The sequence below is a fragment of the Procambarus clarkii genome, chromosome 30 (genome assembly GCF_040958095.1).
Source record: "Procambarus clarkii isolate CNS0578487 chromosome 30, FALCON_Pclarkii_2.0, whole genome shotgun sequence".
Lineage (NCBI taxonomy): Eukaryota > Metazoa > Arthropoda > Malacostraca > Decapoda > Cambaridae > Procambarus > Procambarus clarkii.
The window spans coordinates 23,406,643-23,433,173 of NC_091179.1; the positions used below are offsets into that span (position 1 = coordinate 23,406,643).

At 48.3% G+C, this 26,531-nt stretch overlaps 1 protein-coding gene across 2 annotated transcripts in view; it reads right to left on the reverse strand.

Moving 5' to 3' along the window:
- LOC123748570 (uncharacterized) overlaps positions 1-26,531 on the reverse strand; it is a 94,916-nt gene that overhangs the window by 12,120 nt on the left and 56,265 nt on the right. For both annotated transcript variants that reach the window (XM_069334035.1, XM_069334036.1), the window contains exon 2: positions 13,808-14,256. In XM_069334035.1, the coding sequence (XP_069190136.1) occupies positions 13,808-14,080 (273 nt within the window). In that variant the 5' untranslated portion in view covers positions 14,081-14,256. The remainder of the gene's footprint in view (positions 1-13,807; positions 14,257-26,531) is intronic.

Genomic DNA, 26,531 nt, shown 5'->3' on the forward strand with positions numbered 1-26,531 from the left:
ATCAGAGTGAGGAGGGCAGCAGAGAGACAGTTTGAAAATGACATCGCGAGTAAAGCCAAGACCCAACCAAAGCTGCTCCACAGCCACATCAGGAGGAAAACAGCAGTGAAGGAACAAGTGATGAAGCTGCGGAAAGGGGAGAACAGATACACAGAGAATGACAAGGAGGTGTGTGAAGAACTCAACAAGAGATTCCAGGAGGTCTTCACAATAGAACAAGGAGAAGCCCCTGCACTAAATGAGGAGGCGGCAAACCAAGCAACCTTGGAGGAATTTGACCTCACCAGTGATGAGGTCAAAAGGTGTCTGCTGGAGCTGGATGTGACAAAGGCTGTTGGGCCTGATAGAATCTCACCATGGATACTAAAGGAAGGTGCAGAAGCACTAAGTGTGCCACTCTCTATGGTGTATAACAGGTCACTGGAAACAGGAGACTTACCAGAAAGTTGGAAGACAGCTAACGTGGTCCCAATATACAAAAAGGGTGACAGGCAAGAGGCACTGAATTACAGGCCAGTTTCCTTAACTTGTATACCATGCAAGGTGATGGAGAAGATCGTGAGGAAAAGGCTTGTAGAGCATCTGGAGGGAAATAACTTTGTAACGCACCACCAACATGGGTTCAGAGATGGTAAATCGTGCCTCACAGGTTTAATAGAATTGTATGACCAGGCAACGAAAATTAGGCAGGAAAGAGAAGGGTGGGCCGACTGCATTTTCCTGGATTGCCAAAAAGCCTTTGACACAGTACCCCATAAAAGGCTGTTAAAAAAGTTGGAGCAACAGGCAGGAGTAAAAGGGAAGGTGCTCCAGTGGATAAGGGAGTACTTAAGCAACAGGAAACAGCGAGTAACGGTGAGGGGGGAGACATCAGAGTGGCGAGATGTCACCAGCGGAGTCCCACAGGGCTCAGTACTTGGACCCATCCTGTTTCTAATATATGTGAACGATCTTCCAGAGGGTATAGACTCATTCCTCTCTATGTTTGCTGATGATGCAAAAATTATGAGAAGAATCAAGACGGATGAAGATAGACAGAGACTACAGGATGACCTGGATAAACTGGAGGAATGGTCTAGAAAATGGCTGCTAAAGTTCAACTCGGGAAAGTGTAAGGTGATGAAATTAGGCGAAGGGAGCAGGAGGCTGAACACAAGGTATCATCTGGGAGGGGAAATCCTGCAAGAGTCAAATAAAGAGAAGGATCTGGGGGTTGATATCACACCGAACCTGTCCCCAGAGGCCCACATCAAAAGAATATCATCAGCGGCATATGCTAGACTGGCCAACATAAGAACTGCCTTCAGAAACTTGTGTAAGGAATCTTTCAGAACCCTGTATACCACTTATGTAAGACCAATCCTGGAGTATGCAGCTCCAGCCTGGAGTCCATACCTAGTTAAACACAAGACAAAGTTAGAGAAGATTCAGCGGTATGCCACTAGGCTCGTCCCGGAACTGAGAGGATTGAGCTACGAGGAAAGGCTAAAGGAGCTGAACCTCACATCCCTGGAAAACAGAAGAGTAAGGGGAGACATGATAACCACCTACAAAATTCTCAGGGGAATTGACAGGGTGGACAAAGACAAACTCTTCAGCACGGGTGGGACACGAACAAGGGGACACAGGTGGAAACGTAGTACCCAGATGAGCCACAGAGACGTTAGAAAGAATTTTTTCAGTGTCAGAGTAGTTAATAAATGGAATGCACTAGGAAGTGATGTGGTGGAGGCTGACTCCATACACAGTTTCAAATGTAGATATGATAGAGCCCAGTAGGCTCAGGAATCTGTACACCAGTTGATTGACAGTTGAGAGGCGGGACCAAAGAGCCAAAGCTCAACCCCCGCAAGCACAATTAGGTGAGTACTATGACATGGCATTAGATGCTATGGAAGACAAACAAAACGCTGATGTAATTTACACAGATTTCGCAAAAGCTTTTGATAAATGTGACCATGGTGTTATTGCACATAAAATGCGTTCAAAAGGAATTACCGGAAAAATAGGCAGATGGATCTACAATTTCCTGACTAACAGAACCCAATGTGTAATAGTCAACAAAATAAAATCCAGCCCATCAACCGTGAAGAGCTCAGTCCCCCAGGGTACTGTGCTTGCTCCAGTACAGTCCCCCAGGGTACTGTGCTTGCTCCAGTACAGTCCCCCAGGGTACTGTGCTTGTTCCAGTACAGTCCCCCAGGGTACTGTGCTTGTTCCAGTACAGTCCCCCAGGGTACTGTGCTTGTTCCAGTACAGTCCCCCAGGGTACTGTGCTTGTTCCAGTACAGTCCCCCAGGGTACTGTGCTTGCTCCAGTACAGTCCCCCAGGGTACTGTGCTTGTTCCAGTACAGTCCCCCAGGGTACTGTGCTTGTTCCAGTACAGTCCCCCAGGGTACTGTGCTTGTTCCAGTACAGTCCCCCAGGGTACTGTGCTTGTTCCAGTACAGTCCCCCAGGGTACTGTGTTTGCTCCAGTACAGTCCCCCAGGGTACTGTGCTTGTTCCAGTACAGTCCCCCAGGGTACTGTGCTTGTTCCAGTACAGTCCCCCAGGGTACTGTGCTTGTTCCAGTACAGTCCCCCAGGGTACTGTGCTTGCTCCAGTACAGTCCCCCAGGGTACTGTGCTTGTTCCAGTACAGTCCCCCAGGGTACTGTGCTTGTTCCAGTACAGTCCCCCAGGGTACTGTGCTTGCTCCAATACTTTTTCTCATCCTCATATCGGACATAGACAAGAACACAACCTATAGCACTGTATCATCCTTTGCAGATGACACTAGGATTTTTATGAGAGTAGATAACATAGAGGACACGGCAAACCTCCAATCAGATAAAAAATCAGGTCTTTCTATAGGTTACAGAAAATAATACGGTATTTAACGAAGATAAGTTCCAGCTCATGCGCTACGGAAAAAATGAAAATATAAAAACGGAAACCACGTACAAAACTCAGGCAAATCATAACATAGAACGAAAAAGCAATGTAAAGGACCTGGGTGTACTCATGTCGAAAGATCTTACCTTTAAAGAACGCAATAAAGTAGCCGTCACAACTGCAAGAAAAATGACAGGTTGGATAACAAGAACTTTTCACACTAGAGATGCTATACCGATGATGATACTTTTCAAAACGCTTGTGCTCTCTAGAGTGGAGTACTGCTGCACAATGACAGCACCTTTCAAAGCTGGAGAAATTGCTGACCTGGAGAGCGTGCAGAGATCCTTTACTGCTAGAATCCACTCAGTAAAACATCTAAACTATTGGGACCGACTAAAGAGCCTAAATCTGTATTCTCTTGAGTGCAGGCGGGAGAGATACATAATAATTTACACGTGGAAAATAATTGAGGGGCTGGTCCCAAACCTGCACACAGAAATAACATCACATGAGACCAGAAGACATGGCAGGATGTGCAGAATACCCCCGTTGAAAAACAGAGGTGCAACAGGAACTCTGAGAGAGAACTCTATCAACATCAGAGGTCGAAGACTGTTCAACACGCTTCCACCACACATAAGGGGCATAACTGGCCGACCCCCTCACAGTGTTCAAGGGAGAACTGGATAAGCACCTCCAAAGTATACCTGATCAACCAGGCTGTTACTCAAACGTCAGGCTGCGAGCAGCCGCGTCCCACAGCCTGGTTGACCAGTCCAGCAACGAGGAGGCCTGGTCAGAGACCGGGCCGCGGGGACGCTAAGCCCCGAAAACACCTCAAGGTAACCTCAAGGTAAGGTACTAGTTCACAAGTTAAGTTTACTGGTACACAAGTTAAGCTTACTGGTACACAAGTTAAGCTTACTGGTACACAAGCTTACTGGTACACAAGTTAAGCTTACTGGTACACAAGTTAAGCTTACTGGTACACAAGTTAAGCTTACTGGTACACAAGTTAAACTTACTGGTACACAAGTTAAGCTTACTGGTACACAAGTTAAGCTTACTGGTACACAAGTTAAGCTTACTGGTACACAAGTTAAGCTTACTGGTACACAAGTTAAGCTTACTGGTACACAAGTTAAGCTTACTGGTACACAAGTTAAGCTTACTGGTACACAAGTTAAGCTTACTGGTACACAAGTTAAGCTTACCGGTACACAAGTTAAGCTTACTGGTACACAAGTTAAGCTTACTGGTACACAAGTTAAGCTTACTGGTACACAAGTTAAGCTTACTGGTACACAAGTTAAGCTTACTGGTACACAAGTTAAGCTTACTGGTACACAAGTTAAGCTTACTGGTACACAAGTTAAGCTTACTGGTACACAAGTTAAGCTTACTGGTACACAAGTTAAGCTTACTGGTACACAAGTTAAGCTTACTGGTACACAAGCTTACTGGTACACAAGTTAAGCTTACTGGTACACAAGCTTACTGGTACACAAGTTAAGCTTACTGGTACACAAGCTTACTGGTACACAAGTTAAGCTTACTGGTACACAAGCTTACTGGTACACAAGTTAAGCTTACTGGTACACAAGTTAAGTTTACTGGTACACAAGTTAAGCTTACTGGTACACAAGTTAAGCTTACTGGTACACAAGTTAAGCTTACTGGTACACAAGTTAAGCTTACTGGTACACAAGTTAAGCTTACTGGTACACAAGTTAAGCTTACTGGTACACAAGTTAAGTTTACAGATATAGTAATATATAATACATATAATATTATGAAATATCAGATTGGGGATAGATTAATTAAGATAATTAAGAGCACAAGAGGCTGCGTGGAGTGACTCATTACTAAAGATAATTGAACGTAATTAACATATTTACAAGATTAACAATGTAATTTATATATAAAGATATATAGAGATATTTATATATAAAGATATATAGAGATATTTATATATAAAGATATATCAGTTGTCCCACAGATACTGTTGATGTTCTTAAACATCAAGTGTTACTTAAGTGTTACTTAAGTGTTACGTAAGCCTAAATGTTGACCTGTTTCATAGATTAAAATAAAGTTTAGAGTTTAACATGTCTTGAAGAGACGAAGGGAATAGAATTTTAAGAGGAAAGCACCAAGCCATTACGACTATATAGCAAGTGGAAGGGGCCAGGATAAGGATTTGGGATAGGACGAAGGGGAAGGAATAGTACCCCAACCACTTATTGACGGTCGGGGATTGAACGCGGACCTGAACATTTTCCTCTCCCGGGCCGTGTTCCTGGAGAGACGGTGAGACACGTGGAAGACGAAAGTGAAACTGAGAGGTAAAGGTGTCAGGGATGGTGGGAGTGTGGATACTACCCAGGTCACGGCCGATAACTAGGGCAGGTAGGATACTTGGAGTGGTCTTAACCGCTTGGGTCATCTTGGACGGCTGAGGTGCCCAGGTGAGGCACAGGTATGGTAGAGGTGCCCAGGTGAGGCACAGGTATGGTAGAGGTGCCCAGGTGAGGCACAGGTATGGTAGAGGTGCCCAGGTGAGGCACAGGTATGGTAGAGGTGCCCAGGAGAGGCACAGGTATGGTAGAGGTGCCCAGGTGAGGCACAGGTATGGTAGAGGTGCCCAGGAGAGGCACAGGTATGGTAAAGGTGCCCAGGTGAGGCACAGGTATGGTAGAGGTGCCCAGGTGAGGCACAGGTATGGTAGAGGTGCCCAGGTGAGGCACAGGTATGGTAGAGGTGCCCAGGTGAGGCACAGGTATGGTAGAGGTGCCCAGGTGAGGCACAGGTATGGTAAAGGTGCCCAGGTGAGGCACAGGTATGGTAGAGGTGCCCAGGTGAGGCACAGGTATGGTAGAGGTGCCCAGGTGAGGCACAGGTATGGTAAAGGTGCCCAGGTGAGGCACAGGTATGGTAGAGGTGCCCAGGTGAGGCACAGGTATGGTAGAGGTGCCCAGATGAGGCACAGGTGCTGCAGGTGAGGTACAGGTGAGGTAATGTAGAGCAACAGGTGAGTGATAGTGAGAGGCGGAAGACAACTGGGGGTCTGATGGATAAAGGAATTTGTAATATGTATTATTGTTGCTGTGGTTTAGGTAATGGTGTGGGTGTTGGTGGTGCTGCCCCCACCCGGTGCTGCCACCACCCGGTGCTGCCACCACCCGGTGCTGCCACCACCTGGTGCTGCCACCACCTGGTGCTGCCACCACCTGGTGCTGCCACCACCCGGTGCTGCCACCACCCGGTGCTGCCACCACCTGGTGCTGCAACCACCCGGTGCTGCCACCACCCGGTGCTGCCACCACCCGGTGCTGCCACCACCCGGTGCTGCCACCACCCGGTGCTGCCACCACCCGGTGCTGCCACCACCCGGTGCTGCCACCACCCGGTGCTGCCACCACCCGGTGCTGCCACCACCCGGTGCTGCCACCACCTGGTGCTGTCACCACCCGGTGCTGCCACCACCCGGTGCTGCCACCACCTGGTGCTGCCACCACCTGGTGCTGCCACCACCTGGTGCTGCCACCACCTGGTGCTGCCACCACCTGGTGCTGCCACCACCCGGTGCTGCCACCACCCGGTGCTGCCACCACCCGGTGCTGCCCCCACCTGGTGCTGCCACCACCTGGTGCTGCCACCACCCGGTGCTGCCACCACCTGGTGCTGCCCCCACCTGGTGCTGCCCCCACCTGGTGCTGCCACCACCCGGTGCTGCCACCACCTGGTGCTGCCACCACCTGGTGCTGCCACCACCCGGTGCTGCCACCACCCGGTGCTGCCACCACCCGGTGCTGCCACCACCCGGTGCTGCCACCACCCGGTGCTGCCCCCACCTGGTGCTGCCACCACCTGGTGCTGCCACCACCCGGTGCTGCCACCACCTGGTGCTGCCCCCACCTGGTGCTGCCACCACCTGGTGCTGCCACCACCCGGTGCTGCCACCACCTGGTGCTGCCACCACCTGGTGCTGCCACCACCCGGTGCTGCCACCACCCGGTGCTGCCACCACCCGGTGCTGCCCCCACCTGGTGCTGCCCCCACCTGGTGCTGCCACCACCTGGTGCTGCCACCACCTGGTGCTGCCACCACCTGGTGCTGCCACCACCCGGTGCTGCCACCACCCGGTGCTGCCACCACCCGGTGCTGCCACCACCTGGTGCTGCCACCACCTGGTGCTGCCACCACCTGGTGCTGCCACCACCTGGTGCTGCCACCACCTGGTGCTGCCCCCACCTGGTGCTGCCACCACCCGGTGCTGCCACCACCTGGTGCTGCCACCACCTGGTGCTGCCACCACCTGGCTGCCACCACCTGGCTGCCCACCAAGATGGCGGCCTCCCAATCATCAGGTTATAACTTTCAGTGTCGCAATAATCAATATTCTTTCTTATGTGTGAGCTTTCTGTGAAGAATTAAGTCCTCCACCCCCACCCCCACTCCACCCCACCCCTCCCCTACTGAAGCAGCCCCCCACCCCCACTCCACCCCACCCCTCCCCTACTGAAGCAGCCCCCCACCCCCACTCCACCCCACCCCTCCCCTACTGAAGCAGCCCCCCACCCCCACTCCACCCCACCCCACCCCTACTGAAGCAGCCCCCCACCCCCACTCCACCCCACCCCTCCCCTACTGAAGCAGCCCCCCACCCCCACTCCACCCCACCCCTCCCCTACTGAAGCAGCCCCCCACCCCCACTCCACCCCACCCCTCCCCTACTGAAGCAGCCCCCCACCCCCACTCCACCCCACCCCTCCCCTACTGAAGCAGCCCCCCACCCCCACTCCACCCCACCCCTCCCCTACTGAAGCAGCCCCCCACCCCCACTCCACCCCACCCCTCCCCTACTGAAGCAGCCCCCCACCCCCACTCCACCCCACCCCACCCCTACTGAAGCAGCCCCCCACCCCCACTCCACCCCACCCCTCCCCTACTGAAGCAGCCCCCCACCCCCACTCCACCCCACCCCTCCCCTACTGAAGCAGCCCCCCACCCCCACTCCACCCCACCCCTCCCCTACTGAAGCAGCCCCCCACCCCCACTCCACCCCACCCCTCCCCTACTGAAGCAGCCCCCCACCCCCAGTCCACCCCACCCCTCCCCTACTGAAGCAGCCCCCCACCCCCAGTCCACCCCACCCCTCCCCTACTGAAGCAGCCCCCCACCCCCACTCCACCCCACCCCTCCCCTACTGAAGCAGCCCCCCACCCCCAGTCCACCCCACCCCTCCCCTACTGAAGCAGCCCCCCACCCCCAGTCCACCCCACCCCTCCCCTACTGAAGCAGCCCCCCACCCCCACTCCACCCCACCCCTCCCCTACTGAAGCAGCCCCCCACCCCCAGTCCACCCCACCCCTCCCCTACTGAAGCAGCCCCCCACCCCCAGTCCACCCCACCCCTCCCCTACTGAAGCAGCCCCCCACCCCCACTCCACCCCACCCCTCCCCTACTGAAGCAGCCCCCCACCCCCACTCCACCCCACCCCTCCCCTACTGAAGCAGCCCCCCACCCCCACTCCACCCCACCCCTCCCCTACTGAAGCAGCCCCCCACCCCCACTCCACCCCACCCCTCCCCTACTGAAGCAGCCCCCCCCACCCCCACTCCACCCCCACCCCTCCCCTACTGAAGCAGCCCCCCACCCCCAGTCCACCCCACCCCTCCCCTACTGAAGCAGCCCCCCACCCCCAGTCCACCCCACCCCTCCCCTACTGAAGCAGCCCCCCACCCCCACTCCACCCCACCCCTCCCCTACTGAAGCAGCCCCCCACCCCCACTCCACCCCACCCCTCCCCTACTGAAGCAGCCCCCCACCCCCAGTCCACCCCACCCCTCCCCTACTGAAGCAGCCCCCCACCCCCAGTCCACCCCACCCCTCCCCTACTGAAGCAGCCCCCCACCCCCACTCCACCCCACCCCTCCCCTACTGAAGCAGCCCCCCACCCCCACTCCACCCCACCCCTCCCCTACTGAAGCAGCCCCCCACCCCCACTCCACCCCACCCCTCCCCTACTGAAGCAGCCCCCCCTCCCACACTCCCCACCACAACAGCTCGTCCCCCACACACACACCACAATAATAAACACGTAGAGCTCTCACAGTTATATAAAACACTGCTGACATATAACAAAAATCATGATATCCCGCCAGACACACACCGAAACAACGACGTTGATACAACGTTCGAACAAGTTTTAACACCTCCTAACCAGTTATAACAACCAATATAGCAAGTTGTAACAACGTTTTAATACGTCATAAACACGGTAAGCCAAGATGTAACAACTTTATTACAAGTTGTAACAAGCGGAAAATAGAGACAGTTTCGGTTTGTGTTTCCAGGGATAGGAACAACTTATGAAAACTCTATTGTCAGGGAACCGGTCGGCCGAGCGGACAGCACGCTGGGCTTGTGATCCTGTGGTCCTGGGTTCGATCCCAGGCGCCGGCGAGAAACAATGGGCAGAGTTTCTTTCACCCTATGCCCCTGTTACCTAGCAGTAAAATAGGTACCTGGGTGTTAGTCAGCTGTCACGGGCTGCTTCCTGGGGGTGGAGGCCTGGTCGAGGACCGGGCCGCGGGGACACTAAAAAGCCCCGGAATCATCTCAAGATAACCTCAAGAAGATGATGTTCTCCGGAGCCACTTCAATAAATTATGCCTATAGTGCAACTTGAGTGGCAAGATTGGCTTATAGGCCTAGCTGACTGCTTAAATGTTCTTGCAGTGATTCTTCATAGAACTCGAAGCGAAGGCTAATTATCATGTAAGTGGTAAGTTAACCTTGAAGTACAGTGACGCGACCTACTGTGATTATCACCATCCCACCTACTGTGTCCAACTTGGGCTCTATTAACAAAGTTTCCATCAAAGTTCATGGAGGAGATAATGTATGTAATGCTGTACTCACCTAGGTGTGTGTGTGTGTGTGTGTGTGTGTGTGTGTGTGCGTGTGTGTGAGAGAGAGAGAGAGAGAGATTAAATTATCATTAATTTTTGTTATGTACATATTCATATGTATTATGGACGTGAATATCATACATGTATCCATGCAAGTACCTATGTATACGAATCTTGATTGTCTTACCCTCCCCCCCCCCCCATCAACACCCATACCAACCACTAGATTGGCAATTGAGAGGCGGGACCAAAGAGCCGAAGCTCAACCCCCGCAAGCACTCTTAGATAAGTACATCAACAGTAGCTAAGAGTCCAAAGGCCGCCTCACTCCCAGAAACATCTCCAAGAGCCACTTAACTTGCCAAGATACGCAGTACTAAGAACACAGTTCAGATTTTCTTATATTTTTTACCTCTCAACACTGTGGCCAGCCTGGCGGCGGCAGGCCGGCCACGGGTCGCAGAGGAACACGCACCAGTTTTTACCCGGCCTGTACCGAACCTGTTGGCCGATTAATGGAAGAGTTCTTACGCATGCCAGACCGTATACTGGTTCTCCTGTACGTGAGGAGTAGGAGCCAGGCGGCCTCTCTTCCGTGTCTTCCCCAAGGGGTCGAGGCATTATTGCCTCTATGTCTATCCCAAGCGAGGCAGCTACCCAGTGGGAGGTCACATACCCCGGGGGACGCCCCTACCCAAAGGGACTATACTGCCTATAGGCTGGCAGTACTGGAGGCCATGTACTGGGCCAGGTGTAGGGAGGTGGATACTGTCTTAGATATTGTAGTAGACATCAGCTCTGCCTCCATATAGGCACCAATTACGACGCCTCAGACATAATATAGTCACTGTCTTTCAAGGAATAACACACATTTTCCGACCAATCGTCCCATTCGACCATTACTGCATTAAACCAGCCCCTTAGCTCATTAGTGTACGCCTTTACGTCAGGGCGCCTCAAAGCTATTTATCCTCACCAACTTTGTTTCCCTTCCGCCCGGTTGTTAATGGGTATTTTACCTAATTAACATTCGTCACCTTACGAAGCTCTTCTTAGCAATTACCGTTAAGTAGCTGTTAATGCAGTTATACTGAAGACTAATTAGCTACGTGTGTCACTTCCAGTTGTTTATGGAACTACTTAGTGCAAGGAACTGCTCAGTCGTCTCCAGGTCTTGGTAGTTAGAGAGGGGGGGGGGGAAAGGGATGGACGCGACGGAGGGGAGATAGGGACCGGAATTGGTCGAGGGGGACGTGAGGGGGGGGTTCGGGGGGGGGGGGGGTAGAGGACCTAAACGTTCCTGGCAAGTGGCAGGAAGTCCCCCCCTGGTCACTCCCCCCCTCCCACACACGACACTAACCAGGAAAACGAGTCATAGTGGCGGGTCATGAGGATAACAGTGATGGTGGCGGGTCATGAGGATAACAGTGATGGTGGCGGGTCGTGAGGATAACAGTGATAGTGGCGGGTCGTGAGGATAACAGTGATAGTGGCGGGTCACCAGGATAACAGCGTGGAGGCCGGGTCACCAGGATAACAGCGTGGAGGCCGGGTCATGAGGATAACAGCGTGGAGGCCGGGTCACCAGGATAACAGCGTGGAGGCCGGGTGTAGCCAGCAGGAGAGGTCTGGGATAACCGGTTGAAGCAACAAGTGGTTCAGTCCTCATATAATTTGTCGAGGAGCAAAAACCCTTTAACTGGAGCACTTCTTGTACACTGAAGGTCTCTCATCTGGGCCCCAGAGACTGTCTTTGTTTCTCATCTGGGCCCTCGAGACTGTCTTTGTTTCTCATCTGGGCCCCCGAGACTGTCTTTGTTTCTCATCTGGGCCCCCGAGTGTCTTTGTTTCTCATCTGGGCCCCAGAGACTGTCTTTGTCTCTCATCTGGGCCCCCGAGACTGTCTTTGTCTCTCATCTGGGCCCCCGAGACTGTCTTTGTCTCTCATCTGGGCCCCAGAGACTGTCTTTGTCTCTCATCTGGGCCCCCGGGAGTGTCTTTTTTTCTCATCTGGGCCCCAGAGACTGTCTTTGTCTCTCATCTGGGCCCCAGAGACTGTCTTTGTCTCTCATCTGGGCCCCCGGGAGTGTCTTTGTTTCTCATCTGGGCCCCAGAGACTGTCTTTGTCTCTCATCTGGGCCCCCGAGACTGTCTTTGTTTCTCATCTGGGCCCCCGAGAATGTCTTTGTCTCTCATCTGGGCCCCAGAGACTGTCTTTGTCTCTCATCTGGGTCTCCGAGAGTGTCTTTGTTTCTCATCTGGGCCCCCGAGAATGTCTTTGTTTCTCATCTGGGCCCCCGAGACTGTCTTTGTTTCTCATCTGGGCCCCAGAGTGTCCTTGTTTCTCATCTGGGCCCTCAAGACTGTCTTTGTTTCTCATCTGGGCCCACGAGACTGTCTTTGTTTCTCATCTGGGCCTCCGAGAGTGTCTTTGTTTCTCATCTGGGCCCCCGAGAGTGTCTTTGTTTCTCATCTGGGCCCCCGAGAGTGTCTTTGTTTCTCATCTGGGCCCCCGAGACTGTTTTTGTTTCTCATCTGGGCCCCCGAGAGTGTTTTTGTTTCTCATCTGGGCCCCCGAGTGTCTTTGTTTCTCATCTGGGCCCCCGAGTGTCTTTGTTTCTCATCTGGGCCCCCGAGTGTCTTTGTTTCTCATCTGGGCCCCCGGGAGTGTCTTTGTTTCTCATCCGGACCCTCGAGACTGTCCTTGTCTCTCGCCTGGTCCCCCAAGACTGTCCTTGTCTCTCATCTGGTCCCCCAAGACTGTCCTTGTCTCTCATCTGGTCCCCCAAGACTGTCCTTGTCTCTCATCTGGTCCCCCAAGACTGTCCTTGTCTCTCATCTGGTCCCCAAAGACTGTCCTTGTCTCTCATCTGGTCCCCCAAGACTGTCCTTGTCTCTCATCTGGTCCCCCAAGACTGTCATTGTCTCTCATCTGGTCCCCCAAGACTGTCCTTGTCTCTCATCTGGTCCCCCAAGACTGTCCTTGTCTCTCATCTGGTCCCCAAAGACTGTCCTTGTCTCTCATCTGGTCCCCCAAGACTGTCCTTGTCATATAGACCACAAGAAAGTCTTCAGCCAGACTTAAGAGCCACCTGATCAACGCATTTCATTCCCAACAACTACGAAACGCGTCCTTCCTAACAGATTTGCCGTAGGGGACACATAACCAAGGGCGTATGTACCCAAGGGCGTATATTTAGCAACAAAATGCTCTAAGCATAGAGAGAATGATCTGGTCGGGTAATTATTACGCTCAAAGTTTCCAGAGCGTAAATGTGTGAGATCATCCTCGCTGCGACGCCTGGAGGGTTGTCACGGGGCGGCGCCAGAGGTCACGGGGCGGCGCCAGAGGTCACGGGGCGGCGTCGGAGGTCACGGGTCGGCGTCGGAGGTCACGGGGCGGCGCCAGAGGTCACGGGGCGGCGCCAGAAGTCACGGGGCGGCGCTGACCCCGCCACCAGCAAGTCCTGCCTGACAGTCTGCACGTCCCACTCGCCTCCACAGCAGATGATTCACTCCTATTAATTGGTCCTTGAACTTATTAGCACAGGACCTGTCTGCTGCTGCTGTGTGTACGTGTCGCTATTACAGCAGGACCTGTCTGCTGCTGCTGTGTGTACGTGTCGCTATTACAGCAGGACCTGTCTGCTGCTGCTGTGTGTACGTGTCGCTATTACAGCAGGACCTGTCTGCTGCTGCTGTGTGTACGTGTCGCTATTACAGCAGGACCTGTCTGCTGCTGCTGTGTGTACGTGTCGCTATTACAGCAGGACCTGTCTGCTGCTGCTGGGGAGTATTCCCTAGGGGGAGGCTGAGAGCCCGCTATTATGAGAGAACGGGGCTTCAAGGGAGTACCTACTTGGCTCTGCTTTACTACACAATCCCAGAATGATATTCCCCTCGTCGTCTCAGCTTTACTACACAAACTTCCTTACATTACAACTGTGCTGAGACTCATCGCTGAGGCCTGTAAGAGAGTGGGTGAGCGAGGAGTGAGAACGGCGTGTTTACCTGTCTATGGAGGGTGAGGAGGCTATGGCGCTTGCAGTACCAGTAGCAGAAGTGGGCGGCCGAGTAGAGGAGGAGCCAGGCCACCAGCACCAGCTGCCACTTCTCCTTCAGGATGAGCACCACGATGATGAAGACCCAGCCCAGCACCACCAGGAAGGCCAGCACCGCCCCCACCACACGCCACCGCATCAGGCGAGACTTGCAGGCGGGGTGCATCCCCTCTGGCACCTCCATTGTGCTCTCCTGGAGCCTCGTGTCCGCCTCCCCTGCCATGCTCCAACACTTTAGTGGCTCACTGGAGTATTCTCCCTGTGCTGAGAGGGGTTTTATGGGATCCTGGCGTCTACAGGTCGCTTCCCATTCATGCGAAGCGAGAGAACATGTGATGACGTCCTTCCGCTGTGAAGCTTCGAGACCGACTGGCCACAGGCGGGTAGCGTAGCTCACACCTGGCGGGAGAAGCGCATGCGCAGTTAGTAGGAAGACATTGACATGGCGGCATTTATCCTACTTATTGTATTCACTTGACTCCAATTTATTTTTTAAGTGTCACTTTCACTACTTAATGCGCTGTAGGAATTGAGAATTGTAACACTAAATGTAACTTGTAATGATGCATGAGATCAGTTGAGTTGAACTCGGGATGAGGCGCCTGAAGAATGTTCACTTTTGTATCATGAATGCTGCAAGTTTCTGTCTACCATGACCTGTCTACCATGATCTGTCTACCATGACCCGTACCTGTCTACCATGACCTGTCTACCATGACCTGTACCTGTCTACCATGACCTGTCTACCATGACCTGTACCTGTCTACCATGACCTGTCTACCATGATCTGTCTACCATGACCTGTACCTGTCTACCATGACCCGTACCTGTCTACCATGACCTGTCTACCATGACCTGTCTACCATGACCTGTACCTGTCTACCATGACCTGTCTACCATGATCTGTCTACCATGACCTGTCTACCATGATCTGTCTACCATGACCTGTACCTGTCTACCATGACCTGTCTACCATGACCTGTCTACCATGATCTGTCTACCATGATCTGTCTACCATGACCTGTCTACCATGACCTGTACCTGTCTACCATGACCTGTCTACCATGACCTGTACCTGTCTACCATGATCTGTTTACCATGACCTGTACCTGTCTACCATGATCTGTTTACCATGACCTGTCTACCATGACCTGTCTACCATGATCTGTCTACCATGACCTGTACCTGTCTACCATGACCTGTACCTGTCTACCATGTACCTGTCAACCATGATCTGTTTACCATGACCTGTCTACCATGACCTGTACCTGTCTACCATGACCTGTCTACCATGTACCTGTCTATCATGATCTGTTTACCATGACCTGTCTACCATGACCTGTATACCATGATCTGTCTACCATGACCTGTACCTGTCTACCATGACCTGTACCTGTCTACCATGACCTGTCTACCATGACCTGTACCTGTCTACCATGATCTGTTTACCATGACCTGTCTACCATGACCTGTACCTGTCTACCATGATCTGTTTACCATGACCTGTCTACCATGACCTATCTACCATGATCTGTCTACCATGACCTGTACCTGTCTACCATGTACCTGTCTACCATGATCTGTTTACCATGACCTGTCTACCATGACCTGTATACCATGATCTGTCTACCATGACCTGTACCTGTCAACCATGACCTGTACCTGTCTACCATGACCTGTCTACCATGTACCTGTCTATCATGATCTGTTTACCATGACCTGTCTACCATGACCTGTATACCATGATCTGTCTACCATGACCTGTACCTGTCTACCATGACCTGTACCTGTCTACCATGACCTGTCTACCATGACCTGTCTACCATGACCTGTACCTGTCTACCATGATCTGTTTACCATGACCTGTCTACCATGATCTGTTTACCATGACCTGTCTACCATGATCTGTTTACCATGACCTGTCTACCATGACTTGTCTACCATGATCTGTCTACCATGACCTGTACCTGTCTACCATGACCTGTACCTGTCTACCATGACCTGTCTACCATGTACCTGTCTACCATGATCTGTTTACCATGACCTGTCTACCATGACCTGTATACCATGATCTGTCTACCATGACCTGTACCTGTCTACCATGACCTGTACCTGTCTACCATGATCTGTTTACCATGACCTGTCTACCATGACCTGTACCTGTCTACCATGATCTGTTTAACATGACCTGTCTACCATGACCTGTACCTGTCTACCATGATCTGTTTACCATGACCTGTCTACCATGATCTGTTTACCATGACCTGTCTACCATGATCTGTCTACCATAACCTGTACCTGTCTACCATGACCTGTACCTGTCTACCATGATCTGTTTACCATGACCTGTCTACCATGACCTGTCTACCATGACCTGTACCTGTCTACCATGACCTGTACCTGTCTACCATGACCTGTCTACCATGTACCTGTCTACCATGATCTGTTTACCATGACCTGTACCTGTCTACCATGACCTGTCTACCATGTACCTGTCTACCATGACCTGTCCTGTCGACTTGAGTCTTATATGTAGATGTTTGTAGACGATAAATGTGGGGAAAAAAATCAGTTGATTGACAGTTGAGAGGCGGGCCCAAAGAGCCAGAGCTCAATCCCCGCAAGCACAACTAGGTGAATACAACTAGGTGAGTACGCACACACACACACACACACACACACACACACACACACACACACACACACACACACACACACACACACACACACACACACACACAGGTAAGCACAACTTCTGCAAGAGTTTACAGCTATATGATAACCAAGGCGCAGCAACAGCTATATGATAACCAAGGGGCAGCAACAGCTATATGATAACCAAGGCGCAGCAACAGCTATATGATAACCAAGGAGCAGCAACAGCTATATGATAACCAAGGAGCAGCAACAACTATATGATTACCAAGGAGCAGCAACAACTATATGATAACCAAGGGGCAGCAACAGCTATATGATAACCAAGGGGCAGCAACAACTATATGATAACCAAGGAGCAGCAACAACTATATGATAACCAAGGCGCAGCAACAGCTATATGATAACCAAGGAGCAGCAACAACTATATGATTACCAAGGGGCAGCAACAGCTATATGATAACCAAGGGGCAGCAACAGCTATATGATAACCAAGGAGCAGCAACAACTATATGATAATCAAGGCGCAGCAACAACTATATGATAACCAAGGAGCAGCAACAACTATATGATAACCAAGGGGCAGCAACAGCTATATGATAACCAAGGGGCAGCAACAACTATATGATAACCAAGGAGCAGCAACAACTATATGATAACCAAGGCGCAGCAACAGCTATATGATAACCAAGGAGCAGCAACAACTATATGATAACCAAGGGGCAGCAACAGCTATATGATAACCAAGGGGCAGCAACAGCTATATGATAACCAAGGAGCAGCAACAACTATATGATAACCAAGGCGCAGCAACAGCTATATGATAACCAAGGAGCAGCAACAACTATATGATAACCAAGGGGCAGCAATATGATAACCAATGTTTACACGGTGATAACCTTACGGAAAAAAGCTAACACAAACATCGTATGACAGTTAAAGGAGAAAATGCTCAAAACCGGACAATTTGGGAGAGAGGAAATGCTCGGGGTAGTTTAACCACAGGTGCACCCAGCAACTACATTCCTCACCCAATCAACGTTTTGCCTGACCAGATAGTTTTCCTACTATCCTTCTTTAATAGTGACGTCTTTGACCTGCAGCTTCCTGTGACAATGTATAATACAGATGCATTGTGTACGTTGGTATTATATAATTTTTTTTTTTACTGCAAATATATTTTTATTATTGAATTAGTTGTACCCGGCCACGCGTTGCTGTGGCTCAGCAACGCCTGTGTGTGTGGCTAGGCTACAGCAATCCTCTTCCGGTCTTCCAGTCCTCCCCCACTATTTCCCCCCTCCCCCATCCTCTGGTCCTCCCAACCATTCCCCACTACACCGTCCCCTCGTCCTCCCCACCATTCCCAACTCCCTCGTCCGATGCATTCCCAAGTGATCTGATGTTCCCATCAGAAAATTGGGAACATCAAATGATCTGGTCTTCCCATTGTGGGAACCGACCTGTGAGATTTATATTTATTTAATTTATATGAATTTATATAGAATTTATATTTACGTTAATTTATATACTTCGATAGCAATTTGTATAATGATAAGTGGACTGTATTTCTGCAATAATCTCTTAATCTCACAAATCGATCCTCTACACATTAGGGGGGGTTTAATAGTTTATATATATATGCAGCCAATCAAACTACAAAATTAACTACATACATTGAAGAGGTTCCTTATCTTATAGTACAGCAGGTTAGTCCACCAGGTATAACTAGGGTGTAGACACCAAATTATCCTCTTTGAGGTAGTTTCCATCACCCAGTAACTGGTGCACAAAATCTTGCATCCTCGTCTTGACCTGTCAAAAGTGCGCTAGCTGTGAAGCCAGAATCCTATATATGACAAGTATTTCAGAGAAAACTGTACATGGAACATGAAGACCTGGCTTAAATACCTTTAGTTTGAGGCTTCCACGTGATCTAACCGGATCACCCTATATCCTGACATTAATGGCCATAAATGAATGATAAACGGGTTTCGGAAAGAACACTTAACTTGAATTGTAGACATCGTGTTGGAGATGGTACCTTTGGTTTCCATAACACTACGTCCAAGTAAAATTAACAGGAGCCGAATTTGCTCCCGTGTGAGCCTCTGGTCTCGTATAAACAATGGCTGTTTAACACTCCATACTATTGACGTTACTGGCCGACATTGTCCAGATATGATAGGAGCTAAATTTGCTCCACACGTCTCGGAGGTGACACAACAATGGCTGCCTCCTTCCTCCCTGACGCCTGGCCTACTTTGTCCAGATTTCAGAAAGTGATAGAAGGGTCACATTTACTCTACTTTAATATTGATAATTAAGTTAATTTATATAAGATGTTTTTATGATGGTAAAGTCCAAAGACTAATGTATTTAAGAATAATTCCCAGCAGAATAGCTGGTGAATTATAATGGTATGTGGTGATGATATCCCGTTTTCTTTAGATGGTAATTCCACTACAAGTTACGTTTTCTATGGGTAACTTGTTGGTAATACAGCTATTATCTGTATGATTATTAAATGGTGTCGGATTTTCCGACATAATTCCCCAGGGGGCTGCTCACGGGTCGAAGTCCTATTTAGAACAGACGAACACCGATACTCCTCCTTCGAATTATTAGATTAATTTGATGTTAGTAGTTAGTAATCACACATTTGTGTGTCTGTTCGTACAGGACGGATGTCCCGTACTAGAGTTGTAGGGGTTAGAAGTCTAATGCGATTTCATTTCCCTGTCAACTCTTGAAAGGCTAATATTCAAGCCTAATTACATATTATTTAACCCAGAAGACTGGATGTGATCAAGTACTACAGTCAAGTATGATTCAGGGACTGCAGTGAGATCAGTGACATTAGATATAACTTGAAGTTTCTTCAGGTAACTGGTCACTGATATATAAACACTGAGGCCCATGGAATACATCTTGATTAAATAATAAATGTATCAAATCAGTCATCAGATTTATTGGGGTTTAATTTAGTTAATTGATTCAGAAGATTGAATAGCTCATCATTAAAGTAAAGTATGGTTCTGAGACTGCAGTGGGTTCAGTGACATTGGTCGCAGTGACTTGTAGCTGTTTTAGGCTACTGTTCACTGATTTGCCACTGAGGCCTCATGAAATCATCTTCAGCTTCAAATGATGATACTAACATCAACCTCTGTTACTATAGTCAGCTGTAATCTCCTTAGTATAATGCTACTGGAGAAATATAATCAGCTGACAAATTTAGATTTCTATTGGTATTGTTTATCTGCAGGCATAGGTCTCCTCAGGCTTGATACTGGGCCTGAGAGTAATTTACCTCCTGCAGAGTTTAACATGGTTATACCCTGATATTTAGTAGGGCTACCGATGAATCGATGACAATAGTCTGTCCCCACAAGGACAGCCATTTGGCATTTGATTTGCTCAAATTTACCTGCAGCTGCTTGATAATAGCTTTCCAGGTCAGCATAATCAACTTGAGATTGTTGTGACAAATCTTCACATTTCTTGATCTGTCTTGTTAAGTGGCTTTTAAGACCTGCAAGGGTTCTTTTCATTCTCCCTGCATTATTCATACTGGCTCGTTGGAGAAGCCTTGTGGGGCTTGTACTTGGGCTGCTCATAATACTGAACAAGCACTGATGGTAGCCTAGGGTAAATTCTGCACTCACTAGGCAATAATCCTACCTCTACTAGAGGTTAGCACTTAAAATTAATACACATTATATATATACACAATCATCCACACTAATGATTTGAGTGATAAACCAGTGTCACTGGAAGTACCTTTAGGTTAGCTCTTCTATATCACCCTAGGATGGTAGAGACACTAATTAATCACTCAAAGGTGTAATGATCATAAGTAAATTATTATATATACAACTCAACTCGAGTTGATAAAAATTACACCCAAAATAGGGTCTGGACCATTCATTAATGGTGTTAGGTTATTCAATATAGTACAACTGACTATGGTAATAATGGGACTAGGATGAACGATAATAGTTCAACTAGTCAATGGTTTTATCCTACCCTGTTGTGGGTTGGCAATTAGTAAATATTATACTGTGATCACTAGTGCAATATATATTAAATAATTCTCTATTTTGGAGAAATAATATACACAATTATTGATAATAGCCTCTTAATTAGCCTCTATGAAACTTCTAATATTATCAAGAAGTATTAAATATTATTAGTGACCTCGCGAAATAAAGTCCACAAAATTCGTAGATAATCTCTCGCGAAATGTAACACCACGAAATCCGTGAACAATATCGCGAAGACACAGTCACTAATTTGGCTGGCTTCAATATTAGCGCTGTCATTTCACAGAATAACACTCCACCAAATCTGTGGGTGTGCATGAAACCGCTGACGAAGCTGATCTGGGCTGAGGGAGGCTCCTGAGCTCCCACGAGGCTTCGCCGCTGTCTTTGACTGGCTTTGTTTAAATCACACTGCACTAGTTTATTTAATGAATCCACTGGTTAACTGGTTCATCCGGTACTAAGATGACCAAATGTGGGTTCAAAGGATCAAATAATCCGTCATCCGGTTCGAAGATGACCAAATAATGTGGGAACCGACCTGTGAGATTTATATTTATTTAATTTATATGAATTTATATAGAATTTATATTTACGTTAATTTATATACTTCGATAGCAATTTGTATAATGATAAGTGGACTGTATTTCTGCAATAATCTCTTAATCTCACAAATCGATCCTCTACACATTAGGGGGGGTTTAATAGTTTATATATATATGCAGCCAATCAAACTACAAAATTAACTACATACATTGAAGAGGTTCCTTATCTTATAGTACAGCAGGTTAGTCCACCAGGTATAACTAGGGTGTAGACACCAAATTATCCTCTTTGAGGTAGTTTCCATCACCCAGTAACTGGTGCACAAAATCTTGCATCCTCGTCTTGACCTGTCAAAAGTGCGCTAGCTGTGAAGCCAGAATCCTATATATGACAAGTATTTCAGAGAAAACTGTACATGGAACATGAAGACCTGGCTTAAATACCTTTAGTTTGAGGCTTCCACGTGATCTAACCGGGTCACCCTATATCCTGACATTAATGGCCATAAATGAATGATAAACGGGTTTCGGAAAGAACACTTAACTTGAATTGTAGACATCGTGTTGGAGATGGTACCTTTGGTTTCCATAACACTACGTCCAAGTAAAATTAACAGGAGCCGAATTTGCTCCCGTGTGAGCCTCTGGTCTCGTATAAACAATGGCTGTTTAACACTCCATACTATTGACGTTACTGGCCGACATTGTCCAGATATGATAGGAGCTAAATTTGCTCCACACGTCTCGGAGGTGACACAACAATGGCTGCCTCCTTCCTCCCTGACGCCTGGCCTACTTTGTCCAGATTTCAGAAAGTGATAGAAGGGTCACATTTACTCTACTTTAATATTGATAATTAAGTTAATTTATATAAGATGTTTTTATGATGGTAAAGTCCAAAGACTAATGTATTTAAGAATAATTCCCAGCAGAATAGCTGGTGAATTATAATGGTATGTGGTGATGATATCCCGTTTTCTTTAGATGGTAATTCCACTACAAGTTACGTTTTCTATGGGTAACTTGTTGGTAATACAGCTATTATCTGTATGATTATTAAATGGTGTCGGATTTTCCGACACCCATCACTGAGATATAAGAAAAACAATTAAAAAACGAAACGAAAAACTATGAAAAATTAAACAAATAAACTATACTCAGGAAATGAACGGTATGGTAAACAACACAGCTCAATTCCAACACAATGTCACACAAAATAATAAAATCAAAATGAAAATAAATATAAATAAATCTATGAAAATTCAATTTATCAATGCAATCGGAAACATTGAAATGGAATTCGTAACATATTTAGTATAGCGTGTGTATTGATATTACGTGCAACAGATAGCACCGTTTAAAAAAAAACATGTTTTTACCTGTCACAGGTGTGGTATCTATATAGTAGGTATATAAAAACACGCGCCTATTTGAATGCAACGTCGTGTCAAAATTTCAAAGCAATCGGTAAAGAGGTTTCGAATATTTCTCTCACATGAAAAACACAGTTTTTCAAAAGAAGCATGTGTTTTTTCCGTCACAGACGTGACATCTATATAGTAGGTATATAAAACCCGCTCGGATGTGAATGGAACATTGTGTGAAAATTTCAAATTCGGAGATTAGCGATTTTGAACAAACGAACATTTCCATTTTTATTTATATAGATTATTAAGAAATTCAAGGAATCTGTTGTTTTAAAAGCATGTATCAACGTATATGTAACTAGAATGTGCTCTATCGTCGACATGATGATAGACGTGAGACACAGAGAGGACACAGAGGACAACAAAGACATTAGTTAAATTCTAAAAGGCCAGTATGAGGCTATGTTTAGCACCCTCATTAACAACATTAAAGTTAAGGATCCAGACAGCTTCTTTATGAATGACATCCATGCTGCAGATATTAACAAAAACTCAGAAGACTTTGAAACAGAAATTGACAACATGCCCATGCACTCATCCCCTGGTCCTGTCTCATGGAATTCAATATTCATAAAGAAATGTAAAGTACCAGTAGCACGAGCGCTCAGCGTACTATGGAGAAAGAGCCTGGATACAGGGAAGATACCAGCAGCACTTAAATGTACAGATATAGCTCCTCTGCACAAGGTGGGTAGTAAAGCCTTGGCAAAAAATTATAGATCGGTTGCACTAACATCACACATAATAACAGTTTTTTAAAGAGTGATTAGGAATCAAATTTCCAGTTTTATGGAAAATAATGAGCTACACAACCCAGGACAACATGGATTTAGAGCGGGAAGATCCTGTCTGTCACAGTTACTCAACCACTATGACGAAATCACAGAAGCCTTAGAGGAAAAGCAAAATGCAGATGTTGTATACACAGACTTTGCAAAGGCGTTCGACAAATGTGACCATGGAGTGATAGCACACAAAATGAGGTCAATAGGAATAATGGGTAAAGTGGGGTGTTGGATTTTCAACTTTCTGTCAAACAGCATGCAGAGAGTGACGGTAAATCGAGTAAGATCAAGCCCAAGTGCAGTGAAAAGCTCTGTTCCCCAAGAGTGGGGGGGGGGGGGGGGGGAGGGGGTACAGGGGGGTACTGACATCTGAGGGGGGCCCTGACAGCTGAGTGGACAGCGCTCGGGATTCGTAGTCCTGAGGGTCCGGGTTCGATCCCCGGTGGAGGAGGAAACAAAGGGCCAAAGCTTTTTTCACCCTGATGTACCTATTCACCTAGCAGTAAATAGTAACCTGGGAGTTAGACAGCTGCTACGGACTGCTTCCTGGGGGTGTGTAACAAAAAGGCCAGGTCGAGGACCGGGCCGCGGGGACGCTAGGCCCCGAAATCATCTCAAGATAACCTCAAGAAGATAACCCCAGGGCACAGCAGTCCTTGTACCTCTGCTATTTCTCCTTCTTATCCCTGATATTAACTAAACACTAGACACCCCTTCGTGTCATCCTTGGCAGATGATAACAAAAATCAGCATGAAAATTGCCACTGTAGAAGACACTGAACAACTACAGGCAGATATAAATAAAATATTCGATTGGACAACTATAATAAATACTGTAATAATAATAATTTTTTATTCAGGAAAAGTACATATATAGTTGGTTTACAAACATAATGTTGGATTTATAGCTAGAGCTGGTACAAACTGAAAACAACATGATGTTTAACGGTGATAAGTTCCAGGTACTGAGGTATGGTGGAAACGAGGAACTTAAACGAAACACAGGACACAGGGTACAGGACACAGGGTACAGGACACAGGGTACAGGACACAGGGTACAGGACACAGGGTACAGGACACAGGGTACAGGACACAGGGTACAGGACACAGAGTACAGGACACAGAGTACAGGACGCAGTCAGATCTACTTATAGAAGGAAAGCAAAATGTAAAGGATCTGGGAATTATGATGTCTGACGACCTGACATTTAGTGAACATAACCGAGCAAATATAGCGGCGGCGGCGGCCAGGAAAATGATAGAATGGATTATGAAAACGTTCAAATCCAGAGACCCCACAGCAATGGTAATATTGTTTAAATCACTGGTGCTGTCCTGTCTTGAGTATTGCTCGGTACTCACTTTCCGTTTCAGAGTGGGAGAGATCTCTGAATTAGAGGGAATACAGACAACATGGCACGCATAGACACGATAAAACATCTAAATGATTGGGACCGTCTCAAAGCTCTCAAAATGTACTTTCAGGAAAGGAGACGAGAAAGGAATCAAATAATATATACATGGAAGTACTGGAGGGCCAGGTCCCAAATTAGCACAGTAGAATATTAACATACTGGAGCGAAAGATATGGAAGGAAATGCAGAATAGAACTATTCACACCTACTCACTGAGTAGAGGTGCCATAGGCACAATCAGAGAACACTGCCTGAACATCAGAGGTCCACAGCTGGTCAACACACTCCCAGCAAGCATTAGAAATTTTGCCGGAACAAAGGTGGATGTCTTCAAGAGGCACTTGGACAGGTTCTTACAAGAAGTGCCGGACCAAGCTATCATAAGTCGAGCCTGGCCTCAGGCAGGGCTCGGGGAATAGAACAACTCTCGAAACCCTCTCCAGGTATGCTCCATATATGGTCTTCCTGGATGATACAATGTCTAAATTTAGCGCATTGATGTCAACAAATTCCGTGTTTCCTGCAGTCACATTGCCACATCTCCGGTTTAACATGGAAATAATAGACTAGAGAAAGAAGAATCGTGAGGGAGAAAGGACACAAGGATAGGCCCCGAGGACGGGAGAGAGGCGCGGTGCGCACCTGTGGAACACACAGCAAGGATGACACCTCTGCCTCCTTCCACCGGTGCTCCTGGCCATCTCCTCAGCTGCTTCTTTCTCGCCAAGATGAAGGCGTTCACCGCCTCCCGCTCGACTGACACAGCCAGAGTTAGTTCTTGACGCAAGGGACGCGAGCCCCCGGGCTGAAGCAGGCACGGAGAGCAGCTAGTGGATGGCGTGCTGGTCTCTCCCGTGTGACGGTGGAGGCTGGCAGCAAAAAGTGGACGGACGTGATGTGTGAGGAGTTGGCAGTGTTTACGTCACTCACACACACCACTGACTTCCTCTTAGGGGTCAGCTGGAAGGTCAGTCAGCTCGTGCGCCCCTGGCAGCCAGCGCCACGTCTCTTCATAGATGTTTAAACTAGAAAACATGTCACGATGATAGTTTTGTTGATCTCTCACATGCTACGTTCACCCTCTTCCCCCCGTCACGAAACATGTTCAACTCCCCCCCCCCCTAGACGTTCTAGACCGTAGAAACTAGACTATTATTATCTATGGTGGCGTCTCATCCCTAATCCTTATCCTGACCCCTTCCAAGTGCTATATAGTCGTAATGGCTTGGCACATCCCTCCCCTGATAGTTCCCCCTCCCTGTCCCCTCCCTGTCACCCTACCTGGCACTGGCACGCAAGACACGGCACTAACACCGAGTCACGGACGCCGTGCCCACCTCAACTACCCATTAACGCACCATTAACAAGGCTAACGAGAGCTGTCACGGCCGAACGAACACTCAATCCTCACTAATATAAGATATACATTTTAAATAAAAGCATAAATTAATATTTTCTTGTGAGTATTATTTACCTATAAGAACACTTGGCATATATGAATACTATAAGTGTGAAGAGTGTGCAAGGAAGACCATTAATGTATTACATGTTATTGCTGTTTATTTTAGACATGACTCGAGGAGAAGACATGTGAGACACTAAGCAGATATGACCAGGATCTTCAACACTCATGATGCTGGACGCTGGACTGTGTCTACCATGTATCATGTCCAGTACCGCTCTCCCCACCCCCATACACACACCCCCATCACCCCCCTACACTCACCCCCATCACCCCCCACCTACAACCAGTAGCACCACCACCACCAGGAGCCACCACCAGCACCACCAGGAGCCACCA